General features: G+C 31.9%; 2 protein-coding genes across 3 annotated transcripts in view; one reads left to right on the top strand and one right to left on the bottom strand.

The window, feature by feature from the left end:
- Nipped-A (Transcription-associated protein Nipped-A) overlaps window positions 1-423 on the top strand; it is a 199,036-nt gene extending 198,613 nt beyond the window's left edge. For both annotated transcript variants that reach the window (XM_072522929.1, XM_072522930.1), the window contains one exon: window positions 190-423. In XM_072522929.1, the coding sequence (XP_072379030.1) occupies window positions 190-267 (78 nt within the window). In that variant the 3' untranslated portion in view covers window positions 268-423. The remainder of the gene's footprint in view (window positions 1-189) is intronic.
- A 1,881-nt stretch (window positions 424-2,304) lies between these two features.
- Window positions 2,305-20,175, bottom strand: part of LOC140434570 (putative fatty acyl-CoA reductase CG8306) — a 99,855-nt gene continuing 81,984 nt past the window's right edge. Inside the window, exons 4-8 of the mRNA XM_072522928.1 lie at window positions 19,427-19,625; window positions 19,168-19,350; window positions 10,446-10,695; window positions 7,506-7,763; window positions 2,305-2,566 (exon numbers count right to left, since the gene is read on the bottom strand). Of these exons, the coding sequence (XP_072379029.1) occupies window positions 2,428-2,566; window positions 7,506-7,763; window positions 10,446-10,695; window positions 19,168-19,350; window positions 19,427-19,625 (1,029 nt within the window). The 3' untranslated portion in view covers window positions 2,305-2,427. The remainder of the gene's footprint in view (window positions 2,567-7,505; window positions 7,764-10,445; window positions 10,696-19,167; window positions 19,351-19,426; window positions 19,626-20,175) is intronic.

Raw genomic sequence — 20,175 nt, 5'->3', positions numbered from 1 at the left:
GTTTCAATTCGCGGACGAATTCATTGTTATCTTCTGAAAATTGATATTCAAAATTTAATTATTAAATATGCTACATAGTTAGCGGTTCTTACGATGTTCTGAAAGATACATTGATAGGGCTCTTTTTTTTGTAAGACTAAGATGATATCAGTTGATCATGTAATATAACGTTTTTTTTTTTAATTTTAGGTTGCTACATTGGTTGCCGCTGCAAACAGTCCCGATAATCTCTGTCGAATGGACCCGGCATGGCATCCATGGTTGTAAAGACTTTATTTGTTTTAAAGACTTTATTTGTTGTAAAAACTTTATTTTTTTATTAGGTTAAGTATTACAAAATCACTTTGTAAACATAATTAATTTTTGTATAGTTATTTTTGTACATGGTTTATTAGCACTTCTAATAAATGTTAATGAATATTAGTTTTTGGCGATTTGTGATTTAAAACCTTAAATCATTGCAAAACAAAAATATAGCAAGTGGTGTAAATTATGATTTTGAACTAATTTTTGAACGAATGTTTTAACACTTTTTACAAATAGATATTATGATAAAAAGACGAATAATCTTAAATAATGAGAGTGTATAAATTAACTTTGATTAAAAACTTTCTATTTGTAAACAATAATGTATTATTGATTAAAAAATTCAAAAATAAACATTTAAATCTTTGTTTTAATTGATGTAGTTTTATTTTGTTGATAAAAACTAAGTGTGAATAATTCTTTACTTTAATTTAAATACAAAATTAAATTTGTATTTGTATTGTCTTTGAGTTCATGAGCTTGGTTGTATAGTAACTTCCAGCCAATTATATTCGAAGTCAAAATTTGTCCCATATCGTAATGCATTACGAAATTTACTAGGCACTCGGGACGAGGATCAGCGAATGTAACATAAAAAGCAATTTTATTAATTTTACAAAAATGGCAGTTCAGACTTTGGTGAGAGAGTTTTTGGCAGTGTAAATTTTAAGTTAAAACAGTTTTTGTAATGATGCACCAGGGTTTTGAACATACGAATGCTTCACGAAATATCTTATAAATATGTAAAAACAATCTTGATTGTTGTATTTTCCGGATTTTCGTAATTTCAATAAACATTTTATTTTAGTAATCAGTATTACCTTGATATTTCCTGTAAATTTTAAATCTTTAAAGAAATTATTGTCACGTTATTGTCACGGATCCGTGAAATTCGAAATATTTTTATTTTTATAAAAAAGAATCTAACAACACAAATTTATTATCTCAAGTATTAATGTCATTATTTATGTCATGCGCCCCTTGACGACATCTCTATATTCGAGTCAGCATTCAATGTGTTAAAACATACGGATCGTAGAGCTATCGTAAAGGATCACACTTGGTCTATTAAAGGAGTGAGAACTGCTAACGGAGGTAGACCTGGCGTCATGTATGGGAATCGTAGAAGAAACACTATCGCTGAATTAAAACTTACATACTCAATAAAGCCTCGTGTATTTAAACCATTTATGAATCTGAATGATGTGGCTTCTATTAGTATTTTCTCCCCACAATAAATTAGCTCACAGTTTTCTCCTCCTTACAATAAATTAGCGAGTGACAGTTTAGGACAAATTCCGGTAAACAAGTATATTAAACTCCTATAATCAAGGGCGCAAACCCACCTAATTAAAAAACAATTTCCCACCACTAAGAAGTAAGAGCTGTTATGTATTTGATAAAATAGGTTTCTCGAAAAGCTGCAACGACTATGATGGAGATGAGATAATATCAGCACAAAAACGAAGCATCAAGAGACTTTATGTATGGCTAAATAGCTTTATAAAAAAATTGTTACCATACAAAAGATTTCCAGTACTCGTAGAGAATGGTGCTGCAATTAGTCATCTCAAAACTCAGATACCATTAAAGAACAAAACACGTAAAGATAAAACACTTCTTAAAGAATTAGAGGTCATTGCTGACACTCAATTGTAGTGAAGAAAGATTAAAATTGCTAGCCAATTAGCAGATATAGAACACTTATTGAAGTCTCTAGAAAGCTGAATCAAGCAACTGTACAATAAGACATGTCGTAAAGCTTATGTACTCTCATTACAGTTTGACCAATAACTAAATAAAAACAAAAACGGCCCAACCGGAAAAAAATGACATTAATATAACATATTGAAAACATTTTACATGTAAAATTTTCATAAGTCTAACAAATAATAAATATAAAACATTAAAAGTAACTTCTTAATATTTTAAACATTTATAAAAAAAAATATTTTCTTGGGTATAATAATTTGATTATTTATTTAATACACAGGAACGTTATATTTTAGGTATATCTTTATTAGAATTTATTAAAAACCACAATTAATCCAGATCTTGTTATAATACGAGAACATTTTTTGGTTAAAAATACTGTGAAACATTAAATTCTAAAAAACTAAACTACAACATTTGAAATAAAATGTGGAGAAGAGGCACGATGAAAATTGAAGCAGACATTGTCATTCCTGTAATGCTGGCGAAGATGAACCACAATAGTGAGAATATCAGAAGGTGCCATAAGATGTGGATAACCAACAATCTGAAAAAAAAATTGATTAGTAATACTGTGATTATTATAAGTTTGTTATTATTTTAATAAATTGTAAGCTACTGAGCCATTATAGAATAACATTAGTGAATAATATACATTATTATTCATTAACATAAATAATATTAGTGTAATAATAACATTAGTGAAGGTTATACCTTCAAAATGTTTCGCTTCTTTAGTTAAGATGGTACTTCGTAATTTTATTCCGCTTCATCATCACCTTGTAACGTTTTTACTCGTTTAATTCAATCAAAGCAAAACTCAACAATTACAACAACATTTATAATGACCACTCTTATGATATTTATACAACTCATCACATAAAATAAAATTGCTGCCAATAATAAAAAGAAGAAAAACTGCTTATATGGGTCATATATTTCGAAATTCCAAGTACCAGTTCTTAAAGATTATTATGGAAGGGATGATAGAAGGAAAACGGGGCATCGGAAGAAAGAAATACTCATGGCTTAAAAACATAAGGGATTTCACAAACCTCGATGCCCATGCACTCTTTTCTACTATTTGGCGGATTAAAAATATTGCATCTATAGTCGACCTGAAGATATCCTATACCGACCGCGTTACTAACCAGGACGTTTTATTGAGCCAGTGCGAAAAGGAGAGTACTTGTTAACTACAAAAAAACAGCCAAAATCGAATACCTCGGTCACATCAGGAGGAACAGCGAAAGATTGCTGCAGTGAAAGGGTTGCTGCAATTAATTCTACAAGGAAAATGAAGACCAGGACGGCGAAGGATTTCCTGGCTGAAAAATCGATGTCCGTGGTTCAATACAACAACTACAAATCTTTTCAGAGCAGCAGTTTGCAAAATACAAAATGCCATGATGGTCGCTAACATCCGAAACGGATAGGCAGTACAAGAAGAGAAGGAGAATAGTCGACCTCTCCTTTCTAAAACTTGTTTTTCACAATGTTCTGTTGACATTACTTCTTCTGCTAGAATTTTGGTTAACAGTTGCAGTAACAGTTTTAGTAGTAGCAATAGTACTTTTTTCCCTCACAAAGAACAATATAAATACACTTTTCAAAACACTAGAGGACAAAGATCTATGATACACTATATTCTGTAGAATAGAGAGTTACAGCATTCTAAAATCTTGGATGTAAGAGCACTAACATCAGCAGAAATAGGAAGCGATCATAAATGGGTATTGTGCAAAATTCGAATGAAAACACATACTTGTGACAAAAAACACCAGAATACACCACAAAGATATAAGTCGGAAGCTTACAGGATGACTCCACAAGATACCTATTCCAAAAAAGAATAACCGAAAAAAGCAGAAACACATATAATCACAGAAAGTGATGGAGTCGAAGAAAGTTCTTGGTGAAAGAAATATAAATAAAAATAAATCGTTCCTCCATGGTTTTGTACAAAAGTGAAGGAAAATGTAAAAAGAAAAAAGCTTACATGAAATACATGTTAACCAAAACACAAGAGGCAATTACAAAACAATAAGCAACGAAACACATGCAATTGTAAGAAAAATAACAAATGATCACTGGGAACGCTTTTTAAAAGAAATGGAACTAATAGAACAAAAAATATGGAGAAAAGGATACATGTATTGACTACCTAAAAAAGCTCTGTCCAGAGGAAAAATAAACGACGCTAGAACCGGAAATATCAGAAATTTCCACATATGAAGAACTTAAGAGTTCGAAACGATGACGTCCTTAAGAGAGCCGGCGTGGAAAGAGAACTCTTTGAATTAATTAAAAAACGCAAGATTGGTTACCTTGGGCACATATTGAGAGAAGCAAAATATGAAATACCACAGTTAATCCTACAAGGGAAGGTCGAAAGTAGGAGAGGAGCCGGCCGCAAACAATTATCCTGGTTAAGGAATATTAAAGAATGGACAGGAATACACAACACAGGCGAGCTGTGTCACGCCGACAAGAACAGAATTCTAGTAATGAGATAGTCGCCTACGCACTTTGGTGTATGGCATGTTAAGAAGAAGAAGAACTTAATATAAATATACAGGGAGTTCGCAAAATACTTAGAAAAGCTGAAGAACAGAAAAGCAACAGGTAAATACGGGACACCAAACGAATTAATGAAATCTTGTGGAGCAGCAATGACAGAACAATTAACAACATTAATTAATAAAATTATAAAATACCAGAAGAATGGAGAACGAGCGAACTAATTCTACTATTCAAAAAAGGAGATAAGAAACAGAAAACTACAGAGATATAAACTTGTTCAATTACTTGTTACAACTAAAATTTTACAAGACTAATGAATCAGAGGATAAGTTTAGCAAATGAAGAACAGGGTCTTCGTAGTGGAAGAGCGTGTAGAGATGCAATATTCGTCATAAAGAAAATTACTGAAATATTACTAGCGTAATAGACCTGCATTTCTGTGTCTGATTGACTTAAAGAAAGCATTTTACACAGTAAGACTTATATATGTAAACTATCTTCTGTATAATAGAGAAGTCTATCTTCTGTATAATAGAATATCATAAAAACTATTGAAAACATCTACCAAAACAACAAAATGGAAGACAGAATAGATGGACAACTTACAGAACCTATAGAAATAGGCAGCGGAATAAGACTCATTGAGCCAATGCTCTTTAATTTAATTATGGATGAAATTATCAAAAGCGTTAACAAAGGAAGAGGATACAGAATGGGAAACACAGAAGTAAAAATACTCTGTTACGCAGACGAAGCACTATTGATAGCCCAAGATGAAGATAGTCTGCAAAGACTGGTCCACAGATTTAACATAAGAGCAAAAGAATTTAATATGACAGTCTCATCTCAGAAAACTAAAACAATAGTAATCAACAAAGAACCAACCAGATGTAAAACAGAAATTAATGGCATTAGTATTGAACAAGTAATGGAAATAAAATACCTTGGAATTACACTATCCAGGTATAGAGACCTGGATAAAGAAGTAGGAGATCAAGTACAAAAAGCAAATAGACCGGCAGGATGCATTGATAACACTATATTATTGTTATGCATTAATCCGTCAATGAACAAGCAGAATTGCTTGTAAATAGGAAGAAGCAGTTTTAGTAGGGCACTCATCAAACTAATACCTCGGTCGTTATGTGAGTTACTTTTTTCTCCTTTTTTAAAAATTGGTATATACTTTTGTTCCACTCACATCGTATTTTTTTAACTTCAACTATTTCGTTAAAGAGGATATTCAGTTATTATTTGTTGTGTTAATAATGTATCAACCCCATATTTTAACATTTCATTTCGTGATTTCACTGATGCCTTGTGCCTTTCTGTTCTATAGTTTCTTCGCCATTTGCTTTCCTTTCTCTAAGGGAATGGTCCAATTTGGATGTTGGTTGGTGTTCTCGTCCTCCTTGTGCGTTTCCTATGTTATTGTGTTGTTTTCAGGTGCACTTCAGAAATTCTTGAAATATTATTCCCATTCTTCTGATGTGATTCTTGTGTTGTATGTACTCTTTAATTGGTTTTATCCTGGCTTTCAATTGATTACACATTTTCTTTTGGTAGCCGTGTTCCATATCACTCCAAAATGTTTGCTAATTTTCTCTTTAAAGTTCTTGGGTCCTCTCATTAATTATGTTCATAACATTTTTGTACTCATTATATGTTGTTGTGTTTGATCTGAATTGTAGATATGATTTTCATTTGTCTTCAGCTAATATTTAAACTTCTTACGTGAAGCAAGGCTTTGTATTTCCTTTTCTTCTTTTTCGAATGACCCTTCTTCTGAGTGCTTCCTCTGCTGCCATTGATAAATTAACTCTTATTGTTTTCGATGCAGTTCCAATATCATCGTATTTTATTAGATTTATTATCGTAGCATATTTAATGCCCCGTCCTGTATAAAGTTTAGGTTTGCGTCTTACACTTATATAATCGAACGAAAGTTTGTTATAAACATTCGAATTTTATCTCAAAACTTTAATGTCTACTGGAATAGAATAAACATCTAATTGTTTGTTTACACAGCTTAATTGCCTTTTGATTAAAGGTTAAGAGCATTATTCGCCAGGTGCTGGGATTTATCCCAGTACCATCAATTTCGGTTTAGCCAATCTGAGAATCAATTAAAAATTTCTGTCTTCGTTCGCCCGTCAGAAATGGGAGTGAAAGTATAAGTTTTTTGTGACTTTACTGTTGAAAAACCTGTTACAGTTTCCTTAACATTTCCACTTTCCTGTTTATAGGAGTGGAGGTGAAGCAATGTCCGTAATTGATCAATTTGTTAGCTGGGAAACAGTTTTTCTTCTATTAACAGAACCCGCAAAGTCTACAGTCAAAGCATGTATAGTGAAACAAAGAAATTCACAGTAAGTTTTTTCTTTTTTATCTTGCTTCATCAGATAATTAATAAGCTGAATATTTCCGTATGGTGATCAATACAAAAAAAGGAAATATAATACCTGTTATTACTTTTATTTTCTTCTACATGTCTCAAAACTCGTCGGTGTGTCCTTCAAAACACCTGAGTGCCGGTTACATAGTGAACGTATCTAGACCTAGAATTCTTCACCCAACTTAAATTCCAAGACTAAACTTCTCCTTGGGTTCATTTTTATGTTGCCCACAGTAATACTCAACCTCTGGGCATCGTTCTCCCCAACGAGGTTCAATTTACGTTACAATATTAATGAATCACTGTCAACTATTTCTGAACAGTACTGTAAAATATTTCTACAATAAAAGTTTACCTAAAGAAATTAGTTTATAGTTATGAAGAAATACACTTACTTTATCTACCTCATCTACATATAATGCTACGCTAGTCAGTACAATGATCAAGCAGATATTACAAAGTAATTGACTACTACAACAACTGGGAATTTTAAATAAGTATAGTTATAGTTATATCAATACATTCAAAAATAATGTTTTTTATGTTAGAATAATATAATTGTACTTACACTTTATCTTTTGTTCTCGCAGCATCCAAAGTTTTCTTAGGGTCCTTGTTCAAGTAAACTCTAGCTCCCAGTGTTAAATCAATAAAATATTCTGGCCAGACGAGTCCTTGCAAATCGACATTGAATTCTTGCTGATCACTTTTTGTTAACCAGTTTTGTAACTCGACGGTTTTCACAGCTGGGAATGTCCATTCAGTGAATATGAATTTAGATAACATGCCTAATGAATTATTGACGTTTCTATGTAACTTCATCAAACTAAAAATAGAAAAAACATATATAAGGTATAATAAAAATGAGTAAGTTCATTTAGTCGAAATACAAATTAGAAACAAAGATTCGATCTTTTAGACCGAATTTAGAGCAAAAGCTGCAAACAATACAGTGCCAGATAGATAAAAAACTAGTTGGAACACGAGCGAATATAAAGATGATAACACAGACAAAAATAAACCACATTTAAAGAACGATATAATGACAAACAAGGAGAAGGCCATAAGATAAGAAGATAACAGAAACAAAAATAAAAGGAAGATGAACCACGATATTGGAAAACGGAAACTTACTAATATATAGTGGAGCAGAAGAGAAAAAAGAGAGTTCAGGTAGGGGTACCACGCATGGCAAAGAAAAATATCACTAAAGTAAAGAATTGGATATATTTCAATGAGCGTATACTTATAGATTACAAACCTAATTATATGACAATATATGACATAAACAAAAAATGAAAAGAATGAGTTCTGGGAAAAACTACAACAAAAAAAGATTGTCTAGCGAAAAAGTAACCCCAAGAGATATGAATGCTGGAGTAGGAAAAAAGTAGAAAAATTGAACGATATTATAGGACCATACGGAGAGCACAAAATCAACAATAATGAGAAACTATTACTTGAATTCCGTTTAGGCAATATCATGATGATCATGAATACACATTTTTAACATGAAAAGGTACAGCACAAATGTTTTGTATTTTGAGAACGATTTCCGAAGTGAAAATTGGAATGACAATAAACTTATTGTAAACATAAATTGTGGCTTATACCCATTAAAAGTAGTAATCATTTGAGGTTATACCAGGACAGTGAATGTGCTTTTTAGTAGTTCTTGGTAATAGCTTCAAGGTCAAGAGATTTTCTAGCTTTCTTCTTGTACAAACATTTTAAGTTGGCACTTTCTGTTTAAATCATTTTGTAATATTACTTTTTCCTACTAGATACTAGTTCCACACTCATATCTGTCTGTTGGAAGAACATTTTATGTAGATGTAATTTTATGTAAATTTAATCTTAGGATGGTCGACACTGTGTTTCTACTTAGTGTAAACACTATAAAATTGGTTCGCAGCCACTGTTGGTTGTAATTTAAACAAATTAGTGCCTGTAGTTTCACCGAACCCAATCTAACGTCAATCCCATTTAAATTTAATATGCTGTTTTACATATGCAAGAAGATCACATGTGTTAAAGTTTTTAATAAAAATATGTAGGTACTTTAGTGCATTTTTAGCTATTGAATCCGTAATACTATTACCCAATATGTCTGAATTTCCCTTAACCCATACGAATTTAACAGCATATATGATAAAGCTGATAATTTTAGTAACTGTTGAAAAAATTTTAATACAAATATATTGCTGTTCATTGTGACACCATTCAAGGGCTTTATATATAGCACATGCTTCAGCGAAAAAGATGCTTCCTCTTCTTGTTTTTCCTCTTTATAAGCAATACTTCTTTGGCCGATTGGTGACTTATCCCTGGCTATTTTGACGACACGGTCTCCTTAATTCTGCGTATGTGGTTATTCCATTATTTTTTTCTATTTTGTGTCCATTCATTTATACACTGCTACTACTACTACTATCGGTTCATAGCGTTCTCCGACGCCTTCCGACTCCTAACCGCCATTCTTCTCTATTTAACCATAGGCCTGGAGAGATTTCTCTTTCCTCTAGTTCTTTTTCAATTCCCTCTCTCCAGCTTCTTCTCGGCCTTCCTCTTTTCCTTCTTCCTTGTGGTGTCCACGTCAAAATCTGTTTCGGAATCCTGTCATCTGGCATTCTCTGTACACACTTTATAGACTGTACGTTACATTTTCTTTTAATGTCTTCACTTCTCTTTCGATCTCTCAGCGATAATTCTTCTCAGTACTCCCATCTCTGCCGTTTCCAGTAGCCTTTGTGTCGTGGCTGTTTCGGGTCTTGTTTCTGAGGCATATGTCGTTATTGGTCTTACACTGGCTTTATAAATTCTTGATTTCATCTCAGTGTTAATATGTCTGTTTCGCCATATAGTGTTACTTGTTCAATACTGATGCCATCAATTTCTATTTTACTCTCTGGTTGGTTCTTTGCTGATTACTATTGTTTTAGTTTTCTGAGATGAGATTGTTATATTTAATACTTTTGCTCTTATGTTAAATCTGTGGACCAGTTTTGCAGACTGTCTTCATCTTGGGCTATCAATATTGCGTCGCTTGCGTAACACAGTATTTTTATTTCTTTGTTTCCCATTCTGTATCCTCTTCCTTTGTTAACGCTTTTTTGATGATTTCATTCATGATTAAATTGAAGAGCATGGGACTCAATGAGTCCCCTTGTCTTATTCCGCTGCCTATTTCTATAGGTTCTGTAAGTTGTCCATATATTCTGACTTCCATTTTGTTGTTTTGGTAGAAGTTTTCGATAGTTTTTATAATATTTAGGGGAACTTCTCTATTATACAAAAGATGAATTACATCTTTCAGTCTGAGGAAAAGATGCTGGAATATTAAAGTAAATGCTTTTTAGTGTTTTCATCTCAGTGTTAATGCCAAGTGTTAAAGCATTTTTTGGTACAAAGTAAGCACTGGTTACTTAGTAGTACTGAATAGTTACTTAAGATCTCCTTGAGTGTTTGCCTAAGTCTAGTGATAAATATAGTAGCTAAATATACTTACATAGGACGACCACCCGTTAATCTTGTCACAGTATCTAATAAAATGGCAGGAAAGAAATGAACGAAAAACGCAGAAACTTTGTACCACGTAATTGTAGGTAAAAACTTCAAATGTGGGTACCAAACTGCAGATTTGAGAGGGTATTTGTGGAGATAATCCGACATTTTGTTTTCTACGGACGACCAACGGAAGGGTTCCCGCGTACTGGATGTCGCATGGTAGATTTCCACCTTTGATGTTCTGGTATGACCTACAAAAAAAAATAGTTTTCAGATTTTATTGCAGTGTTGTAAATGTAAAGGGATTGTTTGTTTTATATGGAAGATATAGGCAACCTGGCATTCGTGGAAATTAAGCTAGTTTGATTTTAGTGTTGACATATTCACATTTGATGGTTTTTCAAGCATTGTTACTAATTTAACATTTAGCATATGTACCAATTAATGTTTGGTAAATGAAAAAGGCCCAATCAACATGAAATTAAGTAATTTACAAATTTTTTTAAAGTTAAATATTCTTTTGTGTGCTTAGTTCCGGTTTTTAGCATCTTGACGCCTTCCGGTAAGAATCAATGGCTGAGTATCACCAAGCTATACGACACTATCTCTCACCGTACTATTCATCGACAATTCCAATTCAAAGCTGTACATCCACTTTTGATTTTATATTGCACCGTTTGAAATATTTTTGACTGAAGCATGGTTCCAACCATGAATCTACTGCACGACTCACATCAAAGTGAGTCCGTCAACTCGCTGACCCATCGAGTCCACAAAAGTTTCTTTTAATTTTTCAGAAAACAATTACAATGTAATCAGTATACGAGTTATGAGACGCAAGAGATAAAAGATCAAGTATAACATGGTTTTGAAGGTAGGTTTGTATGAGCACACTACGATTATGTTCTTAGTTCATTGTTTTATACCATCAATGTCTTGTAATATTCATAGTAAAAACAAAATTGTGAGTTTTAGTTCTGTTTAATAATTTTCAAACTGTTTTAGCGTAACTCTAATAGTAATGAATGCAACAAGTACAACTGCAGTCACTGAATAGTTTACACCTTCATTTTTACATTGTAATAGTGTAAAATCGCAGTGCCGTACGGATTTGCTAAATGTCAAAGTGCTTGTCAAAAATTTTGTGCGTATTGAAAAATAAAACACCATTAAACGCATCCAAAATGCCTAGAATACATTTGAATGACGCGCAAATAACAAGAGCAATTGTCAAACTCAAAGGTGGTTGGTCACTAAGACTGATTTGTTAGAACAACTAAGTTGCTGTAGATTTGAACGTGAGCCATATGTTATATGGAAAAATCCAATAAAGAAGGAATCATTTTCACTCTATTGTAGGGTTGGGTGGTTCAAGGGGGCAAACGAACTGCGCAGAGCAACAAGATGAGGTTTTACTAGATTATCTGAGAGAAATTCCTTTAGCCACCGCTCGAAAAGCTAGCGAAGAGACAGCGTTTGCGGGCAGCATTTGCACTGTAAGTAAAAGGATTTAAGCAAGTGAATTGATAAGTTGTGCAGATGCAAGGAAACCATTTTTACATAAAGACAACTTTTGGTCTAACATTGCATTTTCCTATGAAAACGTGTTTCAATCATATAGCAATGGTTGAATATGAGTTTATAGGCCGAGAAAGCATACCAATTGCACCAATCAATTGTATTACATTATAGAAAGCGTGAAATAAATTTAACGTTATGGCAGTTTTTTTTAAATAATTTCTTACTTTTTTTCACTCTATAAACAGCTGTTTTAAGCGTATCAAATCAGAAAACAGATGTTTATTATATCAATTCATTAATAAATTGAAAGATTAAATATTGTGTTTATATGAGATTAAGCCACAATTGATTGATGATAATTACATTTTCAACTAAAAATTTTGACGTTTCGATTTCCATTCCGAAATCGTTCTCAATAAAGATTATTTAAGATTTTTGTTAAAAAGAGTTTACAACCTCCAAAGTTATGCCATTTCACAAAATTGAAAATTATCACTGCTAATTGACTTAGCAGCGCTGTTATAGGCAACACCCATGCCTTGGCTTAGAAGATATGAGGTTGGATTTTTGCCCTATGGAACTTCACTCACATCTTCTCACTATAACACCGCGGCCAAGTTTGTCAATTTATATATATATATATATATATATATATATATATATATATATATATATATATATATATATATATATATATATATATATATGTGATGATGTATTGTTTGTGAATGATGAGCAATGAGTGTTTATTTAATAATATAGGGTTTTTATCGCGGTTCTCAAAGAATTAGTTTGTAAGTACTTTTTAAAATATCTTTATTCTATCTATTATGAAACACACATATATATCTAACCTAGCCAATGTAAATTTAAAATAAACTATCTTTAAATTGAAATTCTTATGAAACTAATTAAATTCTATAGACAATATAAAATTTAAACAAACTATCTTCAAAATTGAAATTGTTATGACACTAACTAAATTATATTAACAAAATTTTGTACCTTTCTGTCACTGAATGCCTAAATGAACTGTTTTCCACTATATATATTTTAATCACCACTCAATATCTTCGTTCTCAGCTTCGGTTATCCTTGTTTTTGTGAAATTACTTTTTCCAATTATCAGCTTCCACCAATTTAAAATATTTTTCTTCACCAACATTTATAAACCACCAAGCAAACCAGCAAACAGCATTTATATTTATTCTTCTTTTCAATATACCAATATCCAATCACCAAATATATTATATATTTATATTTATTCTTCTTTTCAATATACCAATATCCAATCACCATATAGTTATCATAAGTTGATTTATACTAATCTCCAATCATAATATAATTTTTAATTTCTTCCAATATCCAACCAATATTCTTCTAATATACTTTCCAATATAATCAAATTTTAATACTCAATCACCGATTATTACATACTTTATACTTTCTTCCTAATTCTGACTAAACTGTAACTGATCTGACTTCTTATTAACTGAATGTCTTATTTCATACTAACTCTAACTAACTTTCATACTAAACTGGCCATCTTGAATCCAAATAACCGAGTATTTATACCTTTTCAATCTTCCAGAACCATCTGGTAAGAAATCCTGTTCGATTTGTTATATTCCCTACCTATATGAATGTTCTGGAAAAAGTATATGTTCGATCCACAGACATAATCATATTCGAGAAAGTTCTTCCGTAAACAAAGGTTAAATTCTGTATTCTAGAGAATTCTTTAATTTTCTATTGATAATTTTGTTGACATTTAGGCTTTTCAGATCAGAATATACACTTAAATCAGTAACTAGCACTCTAATTTAATAAACTACACATTTTAAACAACATATTATTATAACCCCACTTTATATTCGTAATCATTACTTAAACGTCACTTTCAGAGTATGTATATCTGGTTGCCTACGCACATGGCTCACTTAAATATATTTACAATATTATAATTATATAAAAAAAAACTTCCCACACTTATTACATGCTAATTTCTTAAAAATGCCCTCACATAAATAATTTTTATTAAATTCTCTAGTATATAACTTCTTAAAATAACCAAATACTTTTAATATCTAATATTATCTAGTATATAACATATAAATTAATTTTTTAAACACTATTTTTCCTCCTCCTACGTCCAATATCATTTCTATATATATATATATATATATATATATATATATATATATATATATATATATATATATATATATATATATATATATATATATAACCTCGTCAACAACTTTGGCGGTTATACACTCTTTTTAACAAAATTTTTAAATAATCTTTTTTGAGAACGATTTTCGGAGAGGAAATCGAAAAGCCAATTTTTTTGTTAAAAATGTAATTAATATTACAATCAATTGTGGCTTAGTCCGACATAAACCCATTATTATCTTAGACAAGCCACAAGGAAACAGTTTAAGAAATTGAAACATATTCAATGAAACCTTCAAACGCTACATTTGAGCCTTCTCTTGTCATCAAGCCTTTTGGCACATATAATAAAAGACAATATAAAACAAAAGTAAGTAAATAAGGCGGAATTATTTATTTCTCTCTACAATATAAAAATGGAGGTAATTTAGGTAAAAGTAAATACGAGTATACTGCGCCACGTGTTGATTAGGCAAACATTAATTAACAACTATTATTTCTATACAAAAAACACTCGCAGTAAAAAATAAACTCCGTGATAAATAAACTTCAAATATCAAAAGCATAAAATGAAAAGAAAAAAACACGACAGGAAATTTTATGTTTGTCTTACTCATTAATATTCCTAATTAATAGTCAATGTTGTGAGACCGTTGCCGAAAGGAAAATGTTTCTGATTCGGTTTCTTTGCGGATTCTTGTTCAAAAATGTCCCCTTTAAAGGGTCCCAGGCCAAATTTTTGGCAGAAACTGTTTCCATCGGAAAACATTTTTTTGGGGTTTTTTGAGTCATTTTAAACAAAAAAGGTCTGTTTTCATTTTTCTCTAAGGTTGACACTTTTTGAGTTACAAGCGATTTAAAATGTGAAAAATACTAAAATACCCATTTTTGATTCTTGAAAAAGAGCTTGAAAAATGTTTAATTGTTAATTTCACTCGATTTTTTAATTTTAAAATTTATTGTGTACTATTGTTACAAAATTTTAATAAATGTCAATATTTTTGTAGGAAATTTTTCGAGTGCGTACGTATATTATTTAAATTTTATTTAATTTCAAATTCAAATTCAAAATTTCGCCAGAAAAAACTTTTTTTTTTTTGAAATCCAAAGTATATCACTAAATTCAGTTTTTCTTTTTTAACATAATAAAGAAAAACTTTTTAAAATAAAGAAAATATACAGTGTGGTTAAAAAGTTGTGAACCAAATAAGAAGTTTGTAAAGTAGATAAAAGACCCAGTATTTTTGTTATTGATGAAGTAAGACCCATTAAGTATGGCGTTTTTGAGATGGCCTACGTGTCCCCTTTTTACAGTTAACATATGTTACTTTTGCAAAGAAACACCCTGTATATTAGATGAAGAAATTATGATGTTATAGCTTATGTTTGACAATTGTAAATTAATGATTACTAGCCGCTGAGTAAATTGGGATTTAAGAAATATTTTTGATATGCGATTGCTTTCACCATTTTTTAGTAGACTTCTAACCCTACGCTGAATTTCGTCTCAATGGTTTTTGATGATATTCAAATCAGGGCTGGAGGCTGATCGTTCTAGGGTATTGATTCCTACTTAACCTAGGTAATAAATGGTCCTACTCCAATTATAAATGGATCAAATGGAACAACTACTTTCAAACAGAATCCGTATTCTGTTTGAAAAATCAATCATTTTTTTTAATTTTGACATTTAAAAACTATGGCTACAACAGGTCGTTACTTTTGTACCCCATTTTCAACTATGCAGGACGTTGAACTTTTTATGATTTTCATTGAAATCTGCTTATAACTTTTTAAATACCCTGTGATACAATTTTATTTAATAATAACGAGAATTAACAATTGTCCAAATGTTTATTTATAGGTGCTGGTATTATTTTTTTATGTCGAAATAGGTTAAATGTAAAATTTATCAATTAATTTCAATATTGTGTGTGTGTATGTAACTCAAATTACGGTACCCGTGATGTTGAATTAATGTTTCTTTTTCTTCAACAGTGCACTGGGGTATGGGCAGCGTCGCTTTAAACTTGGGTGGTAGATTTTATACAAAACTGGAGTGTTTCTCGCGTTGGTTTATACAAGACTAAAACTATGTGTGTGCACTGAATAAGCTGGGCCTCCCTTAATGAGGGGAGATGTCTACAGGACCGTATTAGTTTACGTACATAAAACATGCACACACGTTAATTAAAGAATTAAAATATAATATAAATTAAAGAATACTTAATACAAAAATAAAAATATGTATGGAGGGACGTAACACTCATGTATGACACAAAACAACTTTGTATTCTTGTAATGAGTAAGTGAAGCGGATTTTTAATTGAAAATAAAATACAGTACAGTTTTATGTTGAAACTAATTTTAATTTTGTTAAAACTCAGAAACTGTCATGGCTGGGGCATGTCCATCCAAAATCAACAAAGAAAATATTATAATGGAAGCCGATAGGTGGACGAAAAAAAGTACGACCTAGAACGAGATGGTTGGATGACGTGGAAGACAACCTGAAAACTATGAACGTAAGATAATGGAGGAGAAGGGCACAAGAGAGGTCGGAATGAAAGGACATAGCCAGAGAGGCAAAGACCAATCCAGGGTTATAATGCCAAAAGAAGAAGAATCTTTGATGCAGTAGTCGAATATAGAAGATCCTGTATATTTGAAACTAATTTTAAAATGTGAAGCTTACAGCTACTTCCCATTTTTGTAAATAAATTTTTTTGGTATCTCTTTTAATAACATATATAACGAACTTTACACAAGAGTTAATCACCCTGTATATTATATGGGATAATTTCGATAGCAATGATAATATAAGCCTTCAAAGAAGACTGGTAGATATTAGTTTAATATACTTATTTGTATTAAAAACTAGAAACTAAAACTTGAATTAGAAACTAGTTGAGCAACTTTTAAAGGTAATTAATTAATAATTAGCTAACGATATAATTTCTGTGATTTCAAAATAATAAGGTTATTTATTAAAAATGTAGATCAGGTCAAACTCCAAACACAATACTTTGTTATTTTGTACATTGTGCACATTTTAATGAGCGCAATTACGTATTTCCCCAATGTTTTAGGTATCTAAATATTTTTCGGAATATGTGGAATATTCTTTAACTACCGTCTCATAACTACATATGCTTCCACCGAGAATAAAACAGACATGGGAAAAGAAGAACAAACATATGAAAAAGTCGCAATTAGGACGTTAAGTTGATTATTATGGAATGAAAGGTAAGATAAGAAGAATGTACAGGTCAACCACAGGAGCTTCTTATAGCACACACCAAGAATGCAATGATAATGGGACGTGACTTGTAAATTTCGCAGCATTTTTCAACATGACGATCAGTAGTACATACTTCCAACACAAGCATATACATAAGATGACGTCGACATTCTCAGATCAGCAGACGTATTAAGACAAATGCATATGCTTATGAACAATATTTGGAAGGATGAAAAGATCCCAAGCGACTGTAAAACCGCGATTATATGCCCAATCTATAAAAAAGGGGATAAACTGAAATGCGATAATTATCGCGGCATAACCAACCCTCTTGTGCACAGCGTACAAAGTTTTTACTTATATACTAAATAAACGACTCCAACCTAACTGAAAATATTGTCGGGGAATATCAAACCGGTTTCCGACAAGGAAGATCTACAACTGATCAGCTATTCACAGTGAAACAAATTCTAAACAAATCGTGGAAATACGACATTGACGTCCACAACATTTTCATAGATCACAAACAGGTATACGACTCAATAGACAAAAGTTATATCAAATATTGCATAGCTTTAACATCTCCCAAAAATACATCCGACTAGTAAAAGCAAGAATAGACTCAACAGCAAATGTCAGAGTACAAAATGTGCTCACTGAGAACTTTTCAATAGTCAAAGGATCAAAACAAGGAGACGGGCTGGCACCGACACTATTCAACCTGATTCTTGAATATATGATAAGACAGCTGAATATAGGAAGAGGTAATCATCTAACAAATAAATCAATATAGATTGCTGCCTATGCCGATGACATTAGCATTATGTCTCGCAGAACAGAAGAGGCGGCAGAAGAGGAGGCAGAAAAGACCGGACTAGAAATAAATATTCAAAAGACAAAAAAACTAACACAGGTAAGAGCTAAGGGACACAGACGCACGAATTAGAGGACGATATTGAAATTGTAGAAAGTTTCACATATCTGGGAGTTACGTTAAACACGGATAGAACACAAGAACCAGAAATTCAAAGAGGCATAGTAAAGGGAAATAAAGCTTACTTCTGACTCGCCCATGTGTTCTGCTCCAAAAACACACACTGGAGATCGAAAATCAGGGTCTACAAGATTATTATCAGACCAATAGTATGTTATGAATGCCAGATATGGGTGATAACAGAAGCCACAAAACGAAAGCTGTAAGTCTTCGAACGAAAGTCCTAAGGAAGATATTTGGACCTATCAACGAAAACGAAGTATGGAGATCCAGGTACAACCATACTCTACTAACTTTTCAAGTTAGTAGTTTTTACTCTACCGATCTCAGAATTCGTTAAACTTCGGAGACTTCGATGGGCTGGTTATGTAGTGAGTATGGAAACGAGAAGATTACCAAAAAGAGCCCTAGCTAATAAAATGCAGGGCGCAAGGCCAAAAGGAAGGCCACGGAAAAGGTGGGAGGATGAAGTGGCAGCGGACGCGCAAAATTTGCTAGACGTGAGAACCTGGAGAAGATCGGCGCGGGACCGGCGCGGGACCGGCAAGGTTGGAGGCATAGTTTGGAGAAGGCCAAGGCTCGATTTGGGCTAAAGCGCTATTGGGGAGAGAGGTACATATATTATTGTATCTGTATTTTTACGTTATATTTTACTTATCTTTAATTATTTTCTAATTTTATTTGAACTTTATACCTATATTTTATTTTTTAGCCAAGTGTGCATACACAGAATACATTAATTTGCAATTAATTTAGAACAGTGATATTGCCTGTATAATATCAAATACTCACCAGCATGAAAGCCTGCAACAATAAGACTGTTAATTACTATATCGACAGGAATGTAATCATATACTAAATTTATTGCGACTGGCAATCTTCTAATGACTCCTTTTGCAGCACCCATTAAGAAACCTTGTGGTCCATTTTTGCTTATTGTCCATCCAGGAACAGGTTCTTTCCAACATCCAATAACTACAAAGAGTCAATTAAGTGTTTAAAGCGTAAATATCCAAAAACTAAAAAATATATTAAACCATATGATACATACTCATACTTGGTCGAACAATGGTACAAGGAAACAAACTTTCACATTTTTGAATTTCATGTTCAGCCATATGTTTTGTAATTGTGTATGTATTTGGATGATCTCCTAAGAGTGAAGGAGTTTCTTTTAGTAACTCTTCTGGACTGAGTTTCTTAACGGTAGCTATTAATTCATCGGCATCTCTAGGTAGTGGATAAATAATCTACGAACATAACAAAAAGGATAATTTTGTTAATCTATTAGTTATGTATCCCTTAAAGTATTGTGCAATATTACAATTATACTGAAACATACATTAAAGATTTGGCTATTCATTTAAATACATTACTATGTTACTAGGCGAAAGAATAAACCACAACTGGAAAAATATTTCCTAATATAGTACTTGGATATAATATATAAAGTGACAAGTGTGAAATATATGTAAGTACATAGTAAAATAAATGGAACATATGTATATAGAAGTCCATAAATAAAATAATAAATTTTCCATTGACAACTTGACAAATTCTATCTTAAAACAATTGGAAAAACTGATTATGTACTTCATAACAAAGTTTCTCATAACAATGTCCAGTTAGCCTCTGTGATCCGACTTGTCATTAAATACTCTTTAGTACTACTTTGGGTATTCTTATGCTTCTATCAAAAAAGTTCCTGGACTACGGTAGCGAGGGTATGAGCCAGGCTAAGCTACATAAGCCTTATGCATTTGTGCAGCACTTGTGTAAGACCAAAGAAAGTTTTCTTAA

Source organism: Diabrotica undecimpunctata, chromosome 2, assembly GCF_040954645.1.
Source record: "Diabrotica undecimpunctata isolate CICGRU chromosome 2, icDiaUnde3, whole genome shotgun sequence".
NCBI lineage: Eukaryota > Metazoa > Arthropoda > Insecta > Coleoptera > Chrysomelidae > Diabrotica > Diabrotica undecimpunctata.
Note: the sequence above shows the minus strand (reverse complement) of the source record. Positions and strands in the feature narration are given on the sequence as shown.